We start from the raw sequence: 16,119 nt of genomic DNA, 5'->3' as shown, positions 1-16,119 counted from the left end.
ACGGAGTGCAAGAGCAAACCCAAAGTCTTTGCATTTCCTTGCCTTAGTCGCCTTTGCAGGGTGGACAGCAAGACTGCTTGGGAATAGCTGTGCTTCTGTACCCTATGGTGACAGCTCTGGTGGACTGAGATTAGGCCCAAGGTCCTGAAGGAAGACGGGAAGAGAAGGTGAGGGGGTAGTCCCAAAAGACAAGTAAGGGACAAAGAAGTCCCTGGGGCCTATGGCTGAGGACTCTGCCTGAGCCTGGCAGAGAACCTGGACATGCGAGAACTTCCTGGAGAAAAGGCTGCATGGAGTCCCTGGGGGTGCTGGGCCCTGGCCACCAAGGCTCCCTGGAAAGGCCCCTGTGCCTGGGGCACACACACCAACACTGCTGAATTTTCAGGCTTATAAACATGTCTCGGCAGAGCTTGTGTGGACCAAGGCCGAGAGGGCCCACCCCAATGTTTTGCACTGTGTGAGACTCCAGGAGGTTTTAGTGATCCTGGAAGGTGGAGCAAACCACGACAACAAGCCAGGTAGCAGGATAGAGACTCATTCTCATTTATTTTGATTAAAAGAAAATAAATGTATTCTTCCACACCTGATTTTGTGATTGCAAATTCATACCTGGTCTCATATCCTTCACCAGCTCCCTGGCCTCATCCCTGACACAGGGAAGCTCACTAGCAAGAGCCCAGAAACCAGTGCGCCTGCTGTGTCGTGTGACCTTAAGTTCTTTACCCATGGAACAGGGACAGAGAAGGGACAGGAGCACGGCTGCTAGCTCTGACTCGGGGAGTCTGGCGGGCTGAACTGAACCATAGTCCATTTCTGAACTCAAAACCAAGACAAGGGTTAGGTGGTTTCTTCAAGATCACCGAGCCAGTAAGTGGCAGAGCGGGACTCAAACCTAGTTAGTGGCTCAGAGAGTGGGCTCTGGAGTCAACCTGTCTGGGTTTGAACCCTGGCTCTGCCACTTGCCCACTGGGTGACTTTGAGCAAGCTCCTTAAATTATCTATATATCCAGTTCCTGATCCACAAAACAGGTATAATAGTAGTGTCTGTTTCATGGAGTGATTGTGAGGATTAAATAAAGTCAATATAATACAAAGCACTCATAGTGTTGCCTCATAGTAAGTATTAATGTTAGCTATTATTAGTCTAATCCCAAGTCAAATGCAATTCTCACCACCTAAACCCACCCTTGCAGAGCTGGGCTTGCCAAGAAATACCCTGTGCCTCTAGATTCAACGTTCCCATCTGTGCAGCTGGTTAACAGCTAGGCTGAAAACAGAGACCCTAGGTTGGAAAGGGTCAGCTGGCCCATTGCCTCAAACTCTTCCTAAGAGAGGGAGTAGGGACAGACAGGGGAGAGCTATAAACAGAGCCTTCCTCCTTCCTTACCCTCGGATCCCAAAATAACACTTGTCTGCCCCCACCCTGCCCAGCTGGCAGAGCACAGGCTGAGTAAGGTGCCATTTAAAGATAACCTGGCCCTCCCCATCAACCCCCCTGGCTAGGCTGCGCTCCCGAGACCAGAGCCTGGCTGCCTGGGACTGCGGCTGCCCCCACAGCTCAGGTGTGCCTGAGCAGGGGGCTACTCACAGACGCCACCCAAGCCTGCCTGGCTATGCCCTATTCTTTCCTGAGGCTCAGCCTGTCCTGGGCACTCCACATATAAGCAGAGGCCTGGCGTTCTGGGAGAGGCGAGCCTACAGAAGCCCCTAGAAACCCCTCTGGGGAAGAGTGCTCCATCTCACCAGTGGCTGGGCAGCAGCGAGGCTGATCCCACTGTCCTTCACCCACCTTCCACCCACGGGTCCCTCCCACCGAGAACAGACCCAGGAGACAGCCTTTCATTTATAAGAAAGATTAAAGCTAGACACCAGGAAAAATGTTCTGATTTAGGAGAGATGTTTGTTTATTCTAGGGCAATGGGAGCCAGGAGACCTGGGTCCTTCAGTCCCCAAGTAAGCTATGAGACCTTGGCCAAGTTCCTGGCGTGCTCCAGGGCCTTGCTCTCCCCGGCTGGGGACTGCAAGGAGAATCCGTGTGTCCAAGGCTCCCCAGAGAGGGTGTGGCAGATTAAATCAGACAGAGGAAAGAACTCAGAGTCCTATGGACGGAAGGAATATGTAATTACCTGTCTGCAGAGTTTGGGCTGCCAGAAGCTGGGCAGGGAGGAGAAGGGGGGCTCTGCTAAGGAGAGCACGCTCTGGAAACTCCCTTCCTTTCCTCTGGTCAGAGAGAGGCAGGAATTAGGAAAGGAAGGGAGTTTCCCTTCTCTCAGAATGGCTCAGCTCAAACCACTGGCCAGACAAAGGCGGTGCAGGAGCCTCCGTGGCCAGATAGTGGGGTGGACGGAGGCTCCAGGGCCCGGGAAGGTAAGGAGGGCCGCAGCAATGCCCAGACCTGGCTCAGTCTGCTCTGACAGCAAGAGGTCTGATCACCTCCCGTCCCATGGACTGGAAAGCTTTCCTAGACTTCTGCACCTAGAAAATCACTCATGGTGTTGGTCAGAGCCAGGTCTTACTGTGAGCTGGAAGTGTCAGCCAGGGCTATAAGCTTTGAGGAGGACTCATTGGAGGAAAAAGAAGGAAAGCAGGAAAGTAGCTAGAGAGGGATGGGTTTCAGGAAGCATGTGGTTTGGTGTTGTGTTTTGTTTTGTTTTAGTAGTAAAGACTTGGAATTTCATTTTCCTAGGGAAGAGAAGCTGGTAAGAAGGGAGACGCTAAAGACACTCCAGAGAAGCAATAATGAAGGGACAGATGAGATGGGGCAGGGGACACATGGGAGAGTCAGACAGCCCTTCATCTGAGGGTCGAACAACGATGACTGAGCACCTATGTCTAGGGCTGGGTGACAACAGGGAACACGGCCACATGGTCCCTGCAGTCATGGAGCTCGTAGTGGAGGAAAGAGGAAGTGGATGGCAACGTCTCCTTCTTCCAGCTCTCCTGGGTGGGTGTGCCAGCACCCATGGGGCCCAGGGGAGAGCAGCTCCTCTTTTGGCCGCCCTCCCCTAACCCATTTAGAACCTACTGGGCCTTCCATGGCCAAGCCTGGATCCCTCACCCCAGAACACCAGAAACGCTCACTGTCTGCACCGTATGCCGTTGGGGGTGGGGTTCCACCCTGATTTGGAAGAGTTGGGTCCTACTGTTGCCTCTACCATTTACTGGCTGTATTACCTTGAGCAAGTTCTTTAACTTCTGTGAGTCTTAGTTTCTCCATCTGTAAAATGGGGTTGATGATAACGCCTACCATCCTGGCTTAGCTCATGGAGGTGTGGAAAGATTCCAGTGCAGCAGACATCCAAGCGCGGAAGTGCTTTGTACAAGGCGGTACATGGCTGGGGATTAAGGGAGGCTTTTGATGTTCTCTCTAGCTTGATTGGCAGCTCCTGGGACATAGTCACTGGCAACCAGTCTAAATCTCTAAGGGGACCGATTGGCTTCCCCCACCCTAAAACACTGTCTGCACCTGCATTAACTGTTGCCTTCTCAGCACCCTTCTGGCCAGTCAGTCCAGGCTTGCTCTGCGAAGAAGAGGGTTTTCACTGTGACGCGTGTCTAACTGGATGGGGCCCAGATGGCCCAGAGGCTCCCGTCCCTGCTGCCGAGGCCATGGGCTGGTGCATGTCAGCGCTGGCCACTTGGAGGGCGAAGGGGCCATCTTAGGGAGCCAGTGCAGCTGGCAGGGTCCAGGCCTGTGGGCACCGCTGGGGACAAAGCCGCTCTGAAACTGCCTCTCAATGGGTGCCTGTGTTCTGGCAATGGGGGCGGGGCAACTCCTAGCCTCTTTCCCTCTCCGCCGCCCCCCGACAGGATGTCCCAGGCCGGACACTGGGGCAGAAGAGGTTCCCCGCATAGGGGACGGTCCGGCCCTGCCCCTCCAGGGTTGGCCCATGTGTCTGGGCATTCGGAGGTGGCACCAGGATCAGGGCTTGTGAGATCGGGCACAGTGATTGGGCCTAGGCCGGGGGCGGGCCCAGAGCCCAGCCAGGCCTCCGTGGCCGCAGTGGCCAGCTGCCTGCTGTGCCCACGGTGGCTCTGACCGGAGGAGCCACCGTGGAGCCGGGGACAAGGGGAGCAGGGCAGTGTTCTGAGGGGTGAGGGGCGCCCAGCTTCAGAGCTAGCGCCGGGTGGGCGTCGCTGGTGGGTGGACCCCTGGGCGGTGCGCGGGGCGGCGCGGGCAGGGTTTTTGCGGGTGGGGCGCTTAGTCCCGCCCCCAGAGGAGGCGGGAGCGGTGCCCGAGCCTGGCCGCCGGCTGGGCCCCGCCGCAGCTCCCGCCGGCCGGCTTCGTCCTGCGGTCCCTCCCCGGGCGGCCGCCCGGGCCGAGCCCAGCCCCCGCCATGCCCTCCGCGGGCTTCCGCGAGGCCGCGCCGCTCGCCGCGATCGCCCTGTTGGTGCTGGGGGCTCCCTTGGGTAAGGGGATGCGGAGCCGGGCGGCGGGTGGGGCGGGGGCGGAGGAAAAGCAGGGCCGACCCGGGGCCCGGCGCCCGCTCCCGCGTGCCCTCGGCTGCCGCGCGCTCGTCGCCGCGGGGTCCGCAGAGCGGGAGGAGGGAGAGCGGGAGGCTGGGCCACCGCGGGCACCTGACCCCGGGCCGCAGGGTCAGCTCCAGGGGGAGGCCTCTGGGACTCAGGGACTGAGACTCGCAGGGTGGAGACAAGGGACAGCCTCGGGTTGCGGGAGCCAGCGGGTGGAGACCACGGGGAACGGGGCTAGTGTGGCCACCGGGCGCCCCCGCTGCCGCCCACAGCGCTGGCCGGCGAGGACTGCCTGTGGTACCTGGACCGGAACGGCTCCTGGCATCCGGGCTTTAACTGCGAGTTCTTCACCTTCTGCTGCGGGACGTGCTACCACCGCTACTGCTGCAGGGACCTGACCCTGCTCATCACCGAGAGGCAGCAGAAGCAGTGCCTGGCCTTCAGGTGGGCTCCTGCCTCCCCTCCCCCTCCCCGGCTCCCGCCTCCTCTCCGTGGTCCCCCTCCGCATCCTTGGCGCATGGAGTCACTCCACCTGGTGACAGAGCCGGTGGTCATGCCGGTGCTTGGGAGTTCGAGAACAGCGTGTTAGTTACCGTCACGGCTTGGGCTGGCCTCGGTGTTTCCAGGCTCTTTCTTGGCCCTGAGGTCCCGGGGAGGGAGGGTGCGGGGTTAACCCGGGAGGGTGGGTGCGGGGCTGCAGGGTGGCTTCGTGGAAGAAGCTCTGGCACCAAGGCAGAGGCCCGGGCTCGACTCCCACGACCACGTCTCACTCGCTGCGTGATCTTGGGGAAAACGCTCCCCTTCTATGGGTCGTTGTTTCCTCTTCATAAAATGAGCAGGTTGCCAGAATTAGTGATTCCCAACCTTTTATTTATTTTTTTTTTGAAGAGGATCACTAATACATAAAACAGATATAAAGAGACTTCTGATTAAAGTGAGGTTTGAAAAAGTGGGTCTAGATTGTTGCCGAGGGTCCTTTCATTGCCAACGTGTTGTGAGTCCAGTGGATTGAGTTGAGCCGGGAAGCGGCGAGGGCACTACGAATCCCAGCATGCCTCGCACTGGCCAGCCAGGCGGCAAAGCCTCTGGGAAGTGGAGGTCCCCTAAGATCTCCTCCACAGGGACGGGGCAGAGCCCCACAAGGAACCCCAAACCTCAGCTTGCTGTGGCCCCCCTGCTGGCCGGGAGTTGGAGCCAGCATAATGAGGACCCCCTGTGAGTGCTGGAAGGTGAGAGGACCTGTTCTTTGTCTAAAGTCCCAAGACCATCGCAGGCATCGCCTCAGCTGTGATCCTCTTTGTTTCCGTGGTTGCCACCATCATCTGCTGCTTCCTCTGCTCCTGTTGCTACCTGTACCGCCGGCGCCAGCAGCTCCAGAGTCCGTTTGAAGGTACACGTGGTACTGGGCAAGATGGGCCCGAGGCGAACTAGGCTGAGCCCCGGGATGGGCACCAGAGAGGTCAGGGATTGGTGTGTGTGGATCAGCGTGTGTACACTTCAGTACACACACTCCTGTCGCCATGGAAACCCAGACAATGCCTGTGAGCCCATGAATATTAGAATGTGCCCAGGGTATGTGGGAATAGCAGGCTGTGTGTACATGTATGTTCGTGCACATGAACACTCAGATGTGCACGGAAGTGCAGTCTGTCAGCGCTGTGGAGTGTGCAGTGGGTGTGTGCACGCACACACAACGCCTCGTCAGTACACGCGGTGGTCCGTAGCGGTGAACGTGGACTGGCGTGCTCCAGCACACAGCGCAATGTGTGCCTGAGTGCTAGCATGTGACTGCACATACGCCCAAACCTGATGGGCATGGGGACAGCAATGCCACATGGGAGATCAGTGTGGGAGGGAGAGCTAGGAGAGGACCCCCTTGGTGGCAGCTCTGCTAGATTACAGCATACCAGCCCTGGAACTCTCCCCTCCTTGCCCAAGTGGGACCTTCCTTGGGCTGTGCGCCCTGACTCGTGAGGTCTGTGAAACCTGCTGAGGGGAGCAAACTTGCTAAACACAGACCGACCAGCTGGCCGTGTGCACAGCTCCCTGCTCACCTCTGCCAGGCTGAGTCTGGGAGGCTGCAGGTGGCAAGCGTGGAGTCTGCCAGAGGGCCGCCCCAGGGCGCTTGCCGTGGTTTCCTGGGCAGGAGAAGTTTTCCTAAGGAAGGTGGATCTCTGAATGCTAATCTTTATCCCCCGTCTAGGCCAGGAGATTCCAATGACAGGCATCCCAGTACAGCCAGTGTACCCGTACCCCCAGGACCCCAAAGCTGGCCCTGCACCCCCACAGCCTGGCTTCATGTACCCACCTAGTGGTCCCGCTCCGCAGTACCCAATGTACCCAGCTGGGCCCCCGATCTACAACCCTGCAGGTAAGTAAGCAGCCTGGAGCCCTCCCACCGCTGCCTGCCCGACCCCTTGCCCTAGGACCCCCCCTCCTGCGCCCCTCTCGCTCCCAGACCCCCTCTTCCAGACTTCCTCCTCCTCTAGCTGGAAGCCTCCAGGCCAGCTCTTCCCCCTGGTCCCATGTACCCCGGGGCTGGAAGTTTACTTCCTGTCCTCCTGTGCCACAACTGACCGACCCTCGTCCTGTCTCCTTGGCTTTCAGCTCCTCCTCCCTATGTGCCGCCACAGCCCTCTTACCCGGGAGCCTGAGGAACCAGCCATGTCTCCACTGCCCCTTCAGTGATGCCAACCTTGGGAGATGCCCTCATCCTGTACCTGCATCTGGCCCTGGGGGTGGGCAGGGGCTTTCTAGTCACCAGGCCCCAGACCAAGCCAAGTACTGGGCCCTACTGGGACAGAGCCCAAGGACGTGGAACAGGAGCCAAGCTGGAACTAGGCCAGGAATGAGGGGTTGGGGGGAGGGTTTGGGGTTGGTGGGCTAATTTTACTGAGGACAAGGGAGGGAGATGATAGCCAGGGTCACAGCCCCTGCTTTCAAATAGTCCCTCTGCTCCTAGGATCCCAGCTCAGAAGGCTGGGGCCTTCCTGTTTGCCCATCATGGGCTCGGGTGGGGGCAGGGAGGAGGCTTGACCAGCAGCTGGCAGTAGCCCTCCTCTCTGACTGCCCCACTGGCCAGGGCTCTGGCCTGCTGGATTAAAGCTGTAAAGATGTAACTCATGTCAGCTGTGTCATTGGACTCATCCAGCAGCACTACCTTCAGCTGGGCGCAGACTCCGCCCACTCCACGTTCTGAAAAGCAGGGGAGGGCCAGGCCGGAGCACAGCACCACCCTCTCCCCCATCCACAGGCAGAACCAGGCTGGTTCCCAAAGCCAGCGAGGTGATCTCCCCACAGCTTCAAAGAGGGTGCTCATTTGCATCCGAGATTCCCTGCTAGGGGTCAAGCCTCTGTGACACTGGAAGCTCCACCGGCTGTCCAAAGGCAGCTCTCCCATTCGGGCACCCTTTGATTCGAATCTGGGTCCCACCACTCTCTGACCTTGGCATGTCTCTGAAGGTCTGCAAGCCTCAGTGTCCTCATCTATAGAGTGGGGATAATACCTGTGGCTGTCCTGAGGGTGAAATATTATACACAGTACATGAAACTGTTAGTCCTGTCTTTCCTTCCGGAGTAGAGGTTCTAGGACTAGGACCTAAGTGGAGAGACGGGGCCACCCAAGAGACTGGGGCAAGGTGCTTCTGGCATTTGCTTGGTCATCAGTCCCAGGCCCATGTCTGTGCCCCGCACTGAGCTAGGCAGTGAGGGATGTGACCTGCTTAGAAGGGGGCTCTCTGGAAGGGGCATCGGGTGCCCTGACCCCTGGGGCTGCCTGACCATTTTCCCTTGCCTCGCTCCCTGAAGTCATGGTCCTTGTGCTCTCAGGACTTGTCTGGTGACAGATCCAGGGAAAGAAGTTTTACAGTTTTAAATTCAAGTAGGAAAAGTGTCCGCTCAGCTTGGCGAAGCCCCACCGTCCAAGAGTCTCCTCCTTCCCCCCCAGCCTCTTCTCCCAGCATGCCCCAGCCCGGCTCCTCCATCTCTCACCTTCCCGGGACTCCAGCCCCCTGCAGCCTCGGGCCCTGCTCTCCTGCCCTGCCCCTGCAGCTTCCTCTTCCTCAGGCCTCTGGGCTCCTGCAGTGCAGCTGGGTTCTGCTGTGGCCTTTGTGCTGACCCTGTCCCCAGGGCCCTCTGCCACCCACATAATCTGTGAGATTATCTCTTGTCACACAGCCTGGAAGGCAGGAGCTCCTGGGCCAGAGCTTCGGGGCCAGGGTCAGAATCCCCTTGGGCAGAGCTCTGCCCCCAGGTTCACAGTTTCCCCTTCTCAGTGAAATCTGCGGGGGCCCACAAGCCCCCCCACCAGATCTGACCCGGACAGGGAGGGACTGCTGCTGCTGGTGGGGCCAGGGCTGAGGCCATAGCTGCGGAGCCGCTTTCTCTCTGAGGGTGGAGTGTCCTGGCTTCACACTTTAGGAGAGAGGGTCTCCAGGTCTTCTGAGGTTTGGGGTCCAGTCTCCTCTCTCTCCTGAAGCTGGGAGGTGGAGGAGATTTGCAGGTTGAGGTTTCTGAGTGTGGCTGAGAAACGATGTGTAAATGTATGCAAGGCCGGGCCAGGCAAAATTAATTATCCTTGAATCAACAACCTGGGGCCAGTGACAAATTGCTTTGTAGTCTAGGGCAGGAAGTAGGTTTACCTGGGCCACAGCTGGCGGTGGAAGGGGGAGTTGCCCCATTTCCAGTCAATTAACTCTGCAAAGCACCGAAAATAAGAGAATTCTAAGAAAGGGGGAAACCGTGACTGGGTGGGGCTTTCACGTGCTCCGAGGAGAGAGGAGGCCTCTCCCATGGCAGGATTCCTGCGTCTCTCCCAAAGCACGGTAGGCTCCTCCCACCCCTCCTGTCTGGCTCATCTTCAGGGGAGCAAGGGGAGCCCAGCAAGGCCAGGGCGAGCACAGAGCTGTGGGCGCCCCTCCCCATCACCTTGCTCCTTAACTAGCACTCCGGAAGACCAGTCAGGCACCCTATGAGGGCAGGCAGGGATGGGGTGGGAGGGGCAGCCCTCAGGGATTGGGGGGTCCTGGTAGTGTCAGTAGGGCCCTGCGCAGATGGAGAAGGGACATTTTTACACAGAAACAAATGGACTGCATTCTTGGGGCAGGAATCTTGCCAGGCAGGGTCGGGGGAAGCAGAGCTCAAAGGAGGCTGGAAGAGGTTGGTGCAGGGAGAGAGCTGAGGAGGGACATGTGGAAGTGCAATGGCCGGGGTGGGGGGTGGGGGGGTAGAGGAGAAAATTAGCAAGAAAGTGGAGACACCCTGGGAGGGGGAGGGGCCAGGGAGGGGTGAGATAAAGGAAGGGGGGGGCCAGAGGGCTGGAGGAGGGAACAGAGAGACTGGGAGAAGGTGCAGAGGCCACCTACAGCTAGAGCAGTAGAGCAGGATGAGCAGAAGGTGCTGGGTCAGGGGCTTGGGGGGGGGGTCACATTCTCTGGGACGCTCCCAGGCCAGCAGCCTGGCCCAGCACCACAGCCAGCACAGGCCCTAGCAGGGTGCAAGGGCTCAGGCCCCCCGAGGCCAACCTCAGAGGGCAGCCTGAGCATGCAGGTTGGGGCCCGGGCAGTGCAGGGCAGTCCAGACTTGGTGGCCCAGAAGCATGCTCAAGGGTGGCCCTCAGCCAGATCTCCTATTTCTTAAAGGGAGCCCCACGAATGGCTGACATCTGACTCTCGGTGCCCTGGGCCTGGAGCCCCTTGCTCACCCGCAGGTCTTGCTTCTAAACAGCAGCTGGGACAAGGGCTTCAGCAGCCCCTGGTGCCCACCATCCCGCCCACAGCCAGCGCCAGGGCTCCCGGCAGGGCCAAGGTGGAGCGAAAGGCACTTCTGCAGGGCCAGGGCCGGGAGGCCAGAAGCCTGGGGCGCAACAGCTGGGCCGAGGGCAGGGAGCGGAGGTGACGAGGGCGGCAGACGGGAAATGTGATCCCTCGGGAAGTGATGGTGGGGCGGGGGCGGGTGTGTCAGCGGGCTCTGCGGGCAAAGGCTGGGGAGGCAGGCCTTGCTTGGCCCCTGTCTGTAGAAGGCTCATCAACTTGGACAAGTTATTTGCTTTCTTCGAACCTCGTTTTCTTCCCTGTGAAATGCGGGTGCTGGACGAGGACAGATCCTTTCCAGCAGCCGCCTCCCCCTCCGAGCCGCGGGTTTTAGGAAGGGAAGGCGGACAGACGCGTGGCTGCCGGCGCGGGTGCGGGCGGTGGGCGGCGGCAGGCGCGTGCCTGGCAGAACCCGGCCGCCGCGAGTTTGGGCCCCTTTTCCGCGGCTCCGCAGGCCCCAGAGCGCACGAGTCTGCTCTGTTCCTGGCGCTCTTCTCTGCCCCACCGAGGCCGCGGGGCGGCGTCCCTCCCTAGACGGTCCCACCCGCCCATCTCCTCCCGGGTCCCGGGCGCGGCGGGTGGAGCCGCGGGGAACCTGGTCGCGGTCTGCCCCCAGGTGGCGCTGCGCCCCCGCGTCAGGTTCAAGTGCACCAGGGGAATGATGACAACAACCTGAACCGGGCGGTGTCCCCCAGCAGCGCGGAACAGGAGCTCGGAGACAGTAGGCAGTGGCTTTTTCCTCTGGCTAAATCGTGTTTTAAGTTTGGTAGAAGGGCTTCCTAAGGTGACAGGTTCTGTTGGAGTCTTAAGATTCCTTTCCGGTAGGTTAGGCCTCTAGTGCGTCCCGAGGGACCATCACCGGTGTCATTGCATAAGGGGAGGAGGGGAGCTGTCATAGAAGCAGTTCTATGGGCTAAAGGCCCGAGCGCTGCCTTTCATTAGCTGTGCGATCATGGACGTGCTGCCCTCTCGGGGCCAAGCTCTGCAAAATGGGGAGAATACTGGCATCCACCTCACAGGGCTGAAGGAGCAGCTGAAGCGACTGAGAGCATCTCGCTGGCGCCCAGCGCCCAGCGCCCAGCGCCCGGCAGGCGCAGGGTGAAGGGAAGCTCTAGCGGGGCTTAGCTCCAGCTAACACCCTCTGAGGTCCAGGAGCCAGCAAGTGTCTGTCTCTCTCCTGGGCCCAGCCATTGCTTAGGTTACTGGGGTGACAGGCAACGGGTGGAGGGAATGGGGGAGCAGCGTACCCGGATCTGAGTTCTCTGCCCTCTGGTTTTGGCCAGACCTAGAGCAGCGATCCTGCTTCCTAGCAGGGGCCCCTCACCCCCACCCCCACCCCAAGGATGGTGGGACTGCTGTGCTCCCTGCTGTTGAGGCAAAACCTGGAGGCAGAAAAACCCACAGGTGACCCAGACCCAAGGTGGCAGTTGCACAGTGTGAAGGGGTGCCAGCACCTTCAAGCCAGTAAAAGAAAGATGTCTCTGATGTGCACCTGTGGTGGGCGTGGCGGCACTGCCAGGTCAGGAGGGCGGCCGCAGCTGGGGCAGGGGGCGACATCGGTGATGGGGGAGGGCTGGGGATGATCAGGCACCTCTGGGCCCCAAGGCACACTGGTGCGGGTGCTGCTCCCCAAACAGCCACCCCACTTCTCTGCCTGCTGCCTTCCTGGGCCTGTGACTGCTGTGAGGAGCTGGCCCTGCGCCCACAGTTAGGAAGAGTCTTGGAATAAGCATCCCCTGAACATGCCTAATATAGCCACCGCAGGGCCCCGTGCTCCGCTCTGCCCCGTCACCCCGACAGCTGACTCCGGCAGCAAGACCGGTGCGGGAGCAGACCCGGCCTGGCCGCCTGGGCCCAGACAACCAGGTGCGTGGAAGGTTTCTACTCAGAGCCCAGGCTCCCCCCGCGCTGCACTTCCTGCGGGTACGCACTCTCATAGTCAACTTGGGCGGCATGGCGGGGACCCGAGCACCCCGCGTCCCCCAGGGAGGCCAGGGTGAGGAGCAGGAGCCCCGTGCAGCACAGAGGTGGGGCACAGCCGTTCACAGCTAAAGGTTCGTATATATTATCAAAATCTTATGGAAAAACAGATACACAGCTATTTGTACAACAGCAGGTGGGTGTGAGGAAAATGTCTGCTTTGGCATCAAACCTTCAGGTCCAGCTGCTGTGTGTCCCTCTCCTCCCATCTGGAGCCTACTCCCCCCGGGCACTGTCCACCCAGGCCAGCTGCCCCCGCCAGGTCTGACTAGCCCGGGGTGTCCTCAGCTCCTCCCTGCTCTCCCCCGGGGCCCCCGTGCCCGCTTCCTCCTCCTGCCACTGCCCCACACACAGCGCCACTGGCCCCGCAGCTGGCCCCATGGGCTCCTCAGAGGCCTGAATCCTGGCCCTGGAGGGCAGTGGGGCTGGGATGGATGTCTGGTCCCTGTGGGACAGCCTTCCCGGATCGTGGGCCCGGGGCAGTGCCATCTTCTCAGTGACGTGCTTAAAAGGACTCTTCTTGTCCGGAAACCTCAGCTCCAGGTATAAAAGACATCTGTGGAGAGCCTCAGAGACAAGAAAAGGAAAGTGAGAAGAGATAAGGCATCTTCCTTGAGCGTGGCCCAGGCCTCAAGCTCTCCACGGCAGAACAGAGCGAGCCACGGCAGGTCGGCCAGGGCTGGGGTGGGCAGGGTCTGCGTGGCCCTGGGAGGTGAGGCCTGGGCAGTCATGGCGTTGGCAGACGGGGCCTGGCAGCCTGGTCCTACTGAAGCAGTTTGGGCACTTCCACCTGTAGGGGCAAAGCAGAGACAGGTTAGGAAGGGGGCTCGGCAAAGGGCCCCTGGAATTCCCCCCACCGCCCTCCCTTCTGGAAAGACACCACGCCAGACACCTCACTGTGCTGTGTCTGTGCGACGAACAAAGGAGGTGTGGGCACCGAGGGGGCATTTTCCTTTTCTATAAAAACTGGATGTCATCAAATGACCACTGGAGCTACAATTGGGGTTGTCCTTTATCTCCTGGTGTCCAGTCCCAAATGGTGTCGTGGGGGTAGAGTACCCAGTCAGACGGACAAATGGCCATGGACTCTGCCACCCAGGCGGGACTTCCAGGGAGGCAGGGCTTTGAGAAGCAGGTGTCAGGGACGGCTCATGTGTCCATGGCACGGGGAGGTCGCAGGTAGGCTCTCCTGAGTCCCACAGAGACCTTCCGGACAGATGGATCTGCAGGGCATGGCCGGTCCTGAGTGGGCTCAGGTAAAACAGAGGTCATTGGGAGAGGCTGTTTCTCCAGTTCAAGGAGGAACAGGTGTGACCGCAGGATGGCGGAGTCAGAGTGTGGAGTGAGAGGCCAAAGGAAGCCCCTAAAGGAAGGCTGGAGTCTCACCTCGAGGGAGGTACAGGTGTGGCTGCCTGGAGGCAGGAGGCTGGCTGAGGTGACCTGAAGTCCCCCGGGGCCCCTGGGAGTCTGTGTATCGCCTGCAGCCGGACGCGAGCACCTCTGCGTGCGTTCCCTCTGCAGTCCTGCCCTCCCCCAGCCCCGGCCCTGTCGGCGCCTGCCCACGACTACTTAACTTCTTGAGCTGCTTGAGGTTGCTGGAGCGGATGGCGGCCAGGAGCTGGTCACGAGAATTCTTCTCCTGGGCCGGGAGGACTTTGTCTCCCATCTTCCTCTGGGTAGCCGGTGACAGCGAGTTCTTCAGGTTCTCCATGATAAGGGGTGGAGCCAAGGGAGGGGGCGGCGGGGGCGGGGCGGCTGGAGCACCCCCTTTCTTGGGCGAGTTCTTTGGAGAGGGCTTTGGAGATGGTTGGGGTGAAGGTTTGGGGGAGCCCTTGGCCAGGGCCCCAACCTTGGGCACCTCCAGCCGGTCCTTCTTTTCTCCGCCGGCTTCCTGCGCCTGCCTCTGCTCCTGCAGCCGCTTTTGCCGCTGCTTGTCCATGTTGCGGCTGAGCAGGTTGGTGACCGTCATGCGGGGCCCGGCCAGCTCAAAGTGGTAGCCCAGCTTGAGCAGGGTGGTGTTCTCCTTGAGCAGCTTGGCGATCTCCATCTCCGTCTTGCCGCCGCAGATGTGTCGCTGGTTGTGGAAGCGCAGCTCGGTCAGCGTGTTGTTCTGGAGGAGGGCCCGGAAGATGGCCAGGATGCCTTTGCCCGTGATGTGGTTGGAGTCCAGGTTGAGGCTGGTGATGGTCTTGTTGGCCTTGAGCATGATGGCGATGGCGAAGGCCACGTGGTCGTCCGCGCGCGTGTTGGCCAGGGCAAACACCTTGACCACAGTGTTGAACTCCAGGGCCTCGGTGAACCGGACCAAGATCTCGTTTGTGATGCAGTCTGAGTTGTTGACGTTCACCTCGGTCATCTCGGGGTCGTTGTTCTTCACCTTCTCCAGAGGCTCGTCGAATATGCTGGGAGCTGCTTCCTCCTCCGCCTTGGCAGGTCCTTCGGGGGGCTGGGGGGCGCCGCCGGGGGCCTGTTTCTCTGCTGTTTTGGTCTTGCTCTCTTCCTTGGCTTCCTTTTCGTTGCGGGGCTCATCCTGCTTGACTTTTCCATCCTCCTTTTTCGCGTCTGCGCTCCCAGTTCCTCTCTTCCCCTTGTCGTCCTGCCGTTTCGTGTCTGTGTTCCCAGCTGCTCTTTTCGTCTTCTCGTCCTCGGGTCTGATGTCTGTGTTCCTACTCTCCCCTTTGACCTTCGCACCATCCTCTTTCTTGGCCACGTTCTTCAGCTCCTCTCTCTTTTTATCCTTGTCTTTGCTCAAACCCGTGTTCCTGTCACTCGCTTTCTTCTCCTCCTCCTTCCTGGTGGCCGCTGTCCTCTCCTCCCCCCTGCCGTCCTTCCCCCCCTCCTTCTTATCCACCGCAGCCCGGACCCGGCCCCTGTCGATGCCCCTGATGGTCTTCTCCTCCTTGGGCTTCTCGCCGCTTCTGCCCTCAGCCTCGTCTCTGTCTCTGGAGAAGCTTTTCTTCAAACCGCCCCTCTTTGGCTCCTTCCCCAGGTCTGAGTCCCGTCTGGGGCCCAGGGACTTTTTGCTGGCATCTTTGCCCCTTTCCTCTCCATTCTTGGCATCCGTCTTGGTCTCTGCTTGCTTGCTTTCCTAAGAATTCAGAAAAGAAAAATAAACATGAAGTGCTGGCCACGGAGGGAGGAATGAGTCCGGGGCTGGGTGGGGGGCGCTTACATAACCACCCGTGGCCTGTGAGGGACGGTGGCATTTGGGGGTGGGGGTGTCTCCACTGAGGGTGGCAGGACAAGGACTTGGGCTCAAGCCACAGAGCGTGGCCGACTCAAGGCCTCAGCGTCGTGAGCCACCGAAGTGGACACCTGCGGGGCTGCGGCAGCGCCTTTCCAGAGCATTCTCAGGCCCAGAATCACCCTCTTCTGTCACGGGTGACTTGGAAGGACTGCTGCCAACCGCGCCCTGCCAAAGCGCGGGAACCTGCGGCAAAAGGAAAAATCCCTAACACTGATCTTGTCTTTATTTAACATTTTGCATTTCTGTTCATCGTGGATTTTTTGCATTACTATTTTTAAAAATATACATTAAAATACCAGCTGTCTTGCTCACGGAGTTTCCTGGCACCCACCCGCTTGCATTCTGTGCCTAAGGCGAGCACCTCACGTCCCCCACCCTAGTCCCGGGCCCGCTTCTAAGGGGTGGGTCAGTGGTCCTCAGATACTGGAACTTTGCAAGCCAATACATTTGCAAAGAAAAAATAAAGTTGGGGAGATCAACATAAGGTTGCTGACATTTTATTTTACCAATTAAGGATATTTATAAATTCTATCAACTATCATCATCTCGTTGAATTAAGAAGGAGCTAATTATAAAGTCAGGTAGACAGAATAGAGGATATACCTTAAT

General features: G+C 59.4%; 2 protein-coding genes across 2 annotated transcripts in view; one reads left to right on the top strand and one right to left on the bottom strand.

The window, feature by feature from the left end:
• Nucleotides 1-4,243: 4,243 nt before the first annotated feature.
• On the top strand, nucleotides 4,244-8,211 carry SHISA4 (shisa family member 4). Its single transcript, XM_069459431.1, has 5 exons — nucleotides 4,244-4,410; nucleotides 4,746-4,917; nucleotides 5,730-5,863; nucleotides 6,677-6,844; nucleotides 7,081-8,211. Exons 1-5 carry the CDS (start codon nucleotides 4,338-4,340, stop codon nucleotides 7,125-7,127), a joined length of 594 nt encoding a protein of 197 aa, XP_069315532.1. The 5' UTR covers nucleotides 4,244-4,337; the 3' UTR covers nucleotides 7,128-8,211.
• Nucleotides 8,212-12,121: 3,910 nt separating this feature from the next.
• Nucleotides 12,122-16,119, bottom strand: part of LMOD1 (leiomodin 1) — a 33,116-nt gene continuing 29,118 nt past the window's right edge. Inside the window, exons 2-3 of the mRNA XM_069459311.1 lie at nucleotides 13,830-15,351; nucleotides 12,122-13,046 (exon numbers count right to left, since the gene is read on the bottom strand). Of these exons, the coding sequence (XP_069315412.1) occupies nucleotides 13,027-13,046; nucleotides 13,830-15,351 (1,542 nt within the window). The 3' untranslated portion in view covers nucleotides 12,122-13,026. The remainder of the gene's footprint in view (nucleotides 13,047-13,829; nucleotides 15,352-16,119) is intronic.

This window comes from Eulemur rufifrons, chromosome 27 (genome assembly GCF_041146395.1).
Source record: "Eulemur rufifrons isolate Redbay chromosome 27, OSU_ERuf_1, whole genome shotgun sequence".
In the NCBI taxonomy this organism is placed as follows: domain Eukaryota; kingdom Metazoa; phylum Chordata; class Mammalia; order Primates; family Lemuridae; genus Eulemur; species Eulemur rufifrons.
The sequence above is the reverse complement of the archived record's forward strand: the minus strand, read 5'-3'. Positions and strand labels throughout refer to the sequence as shown.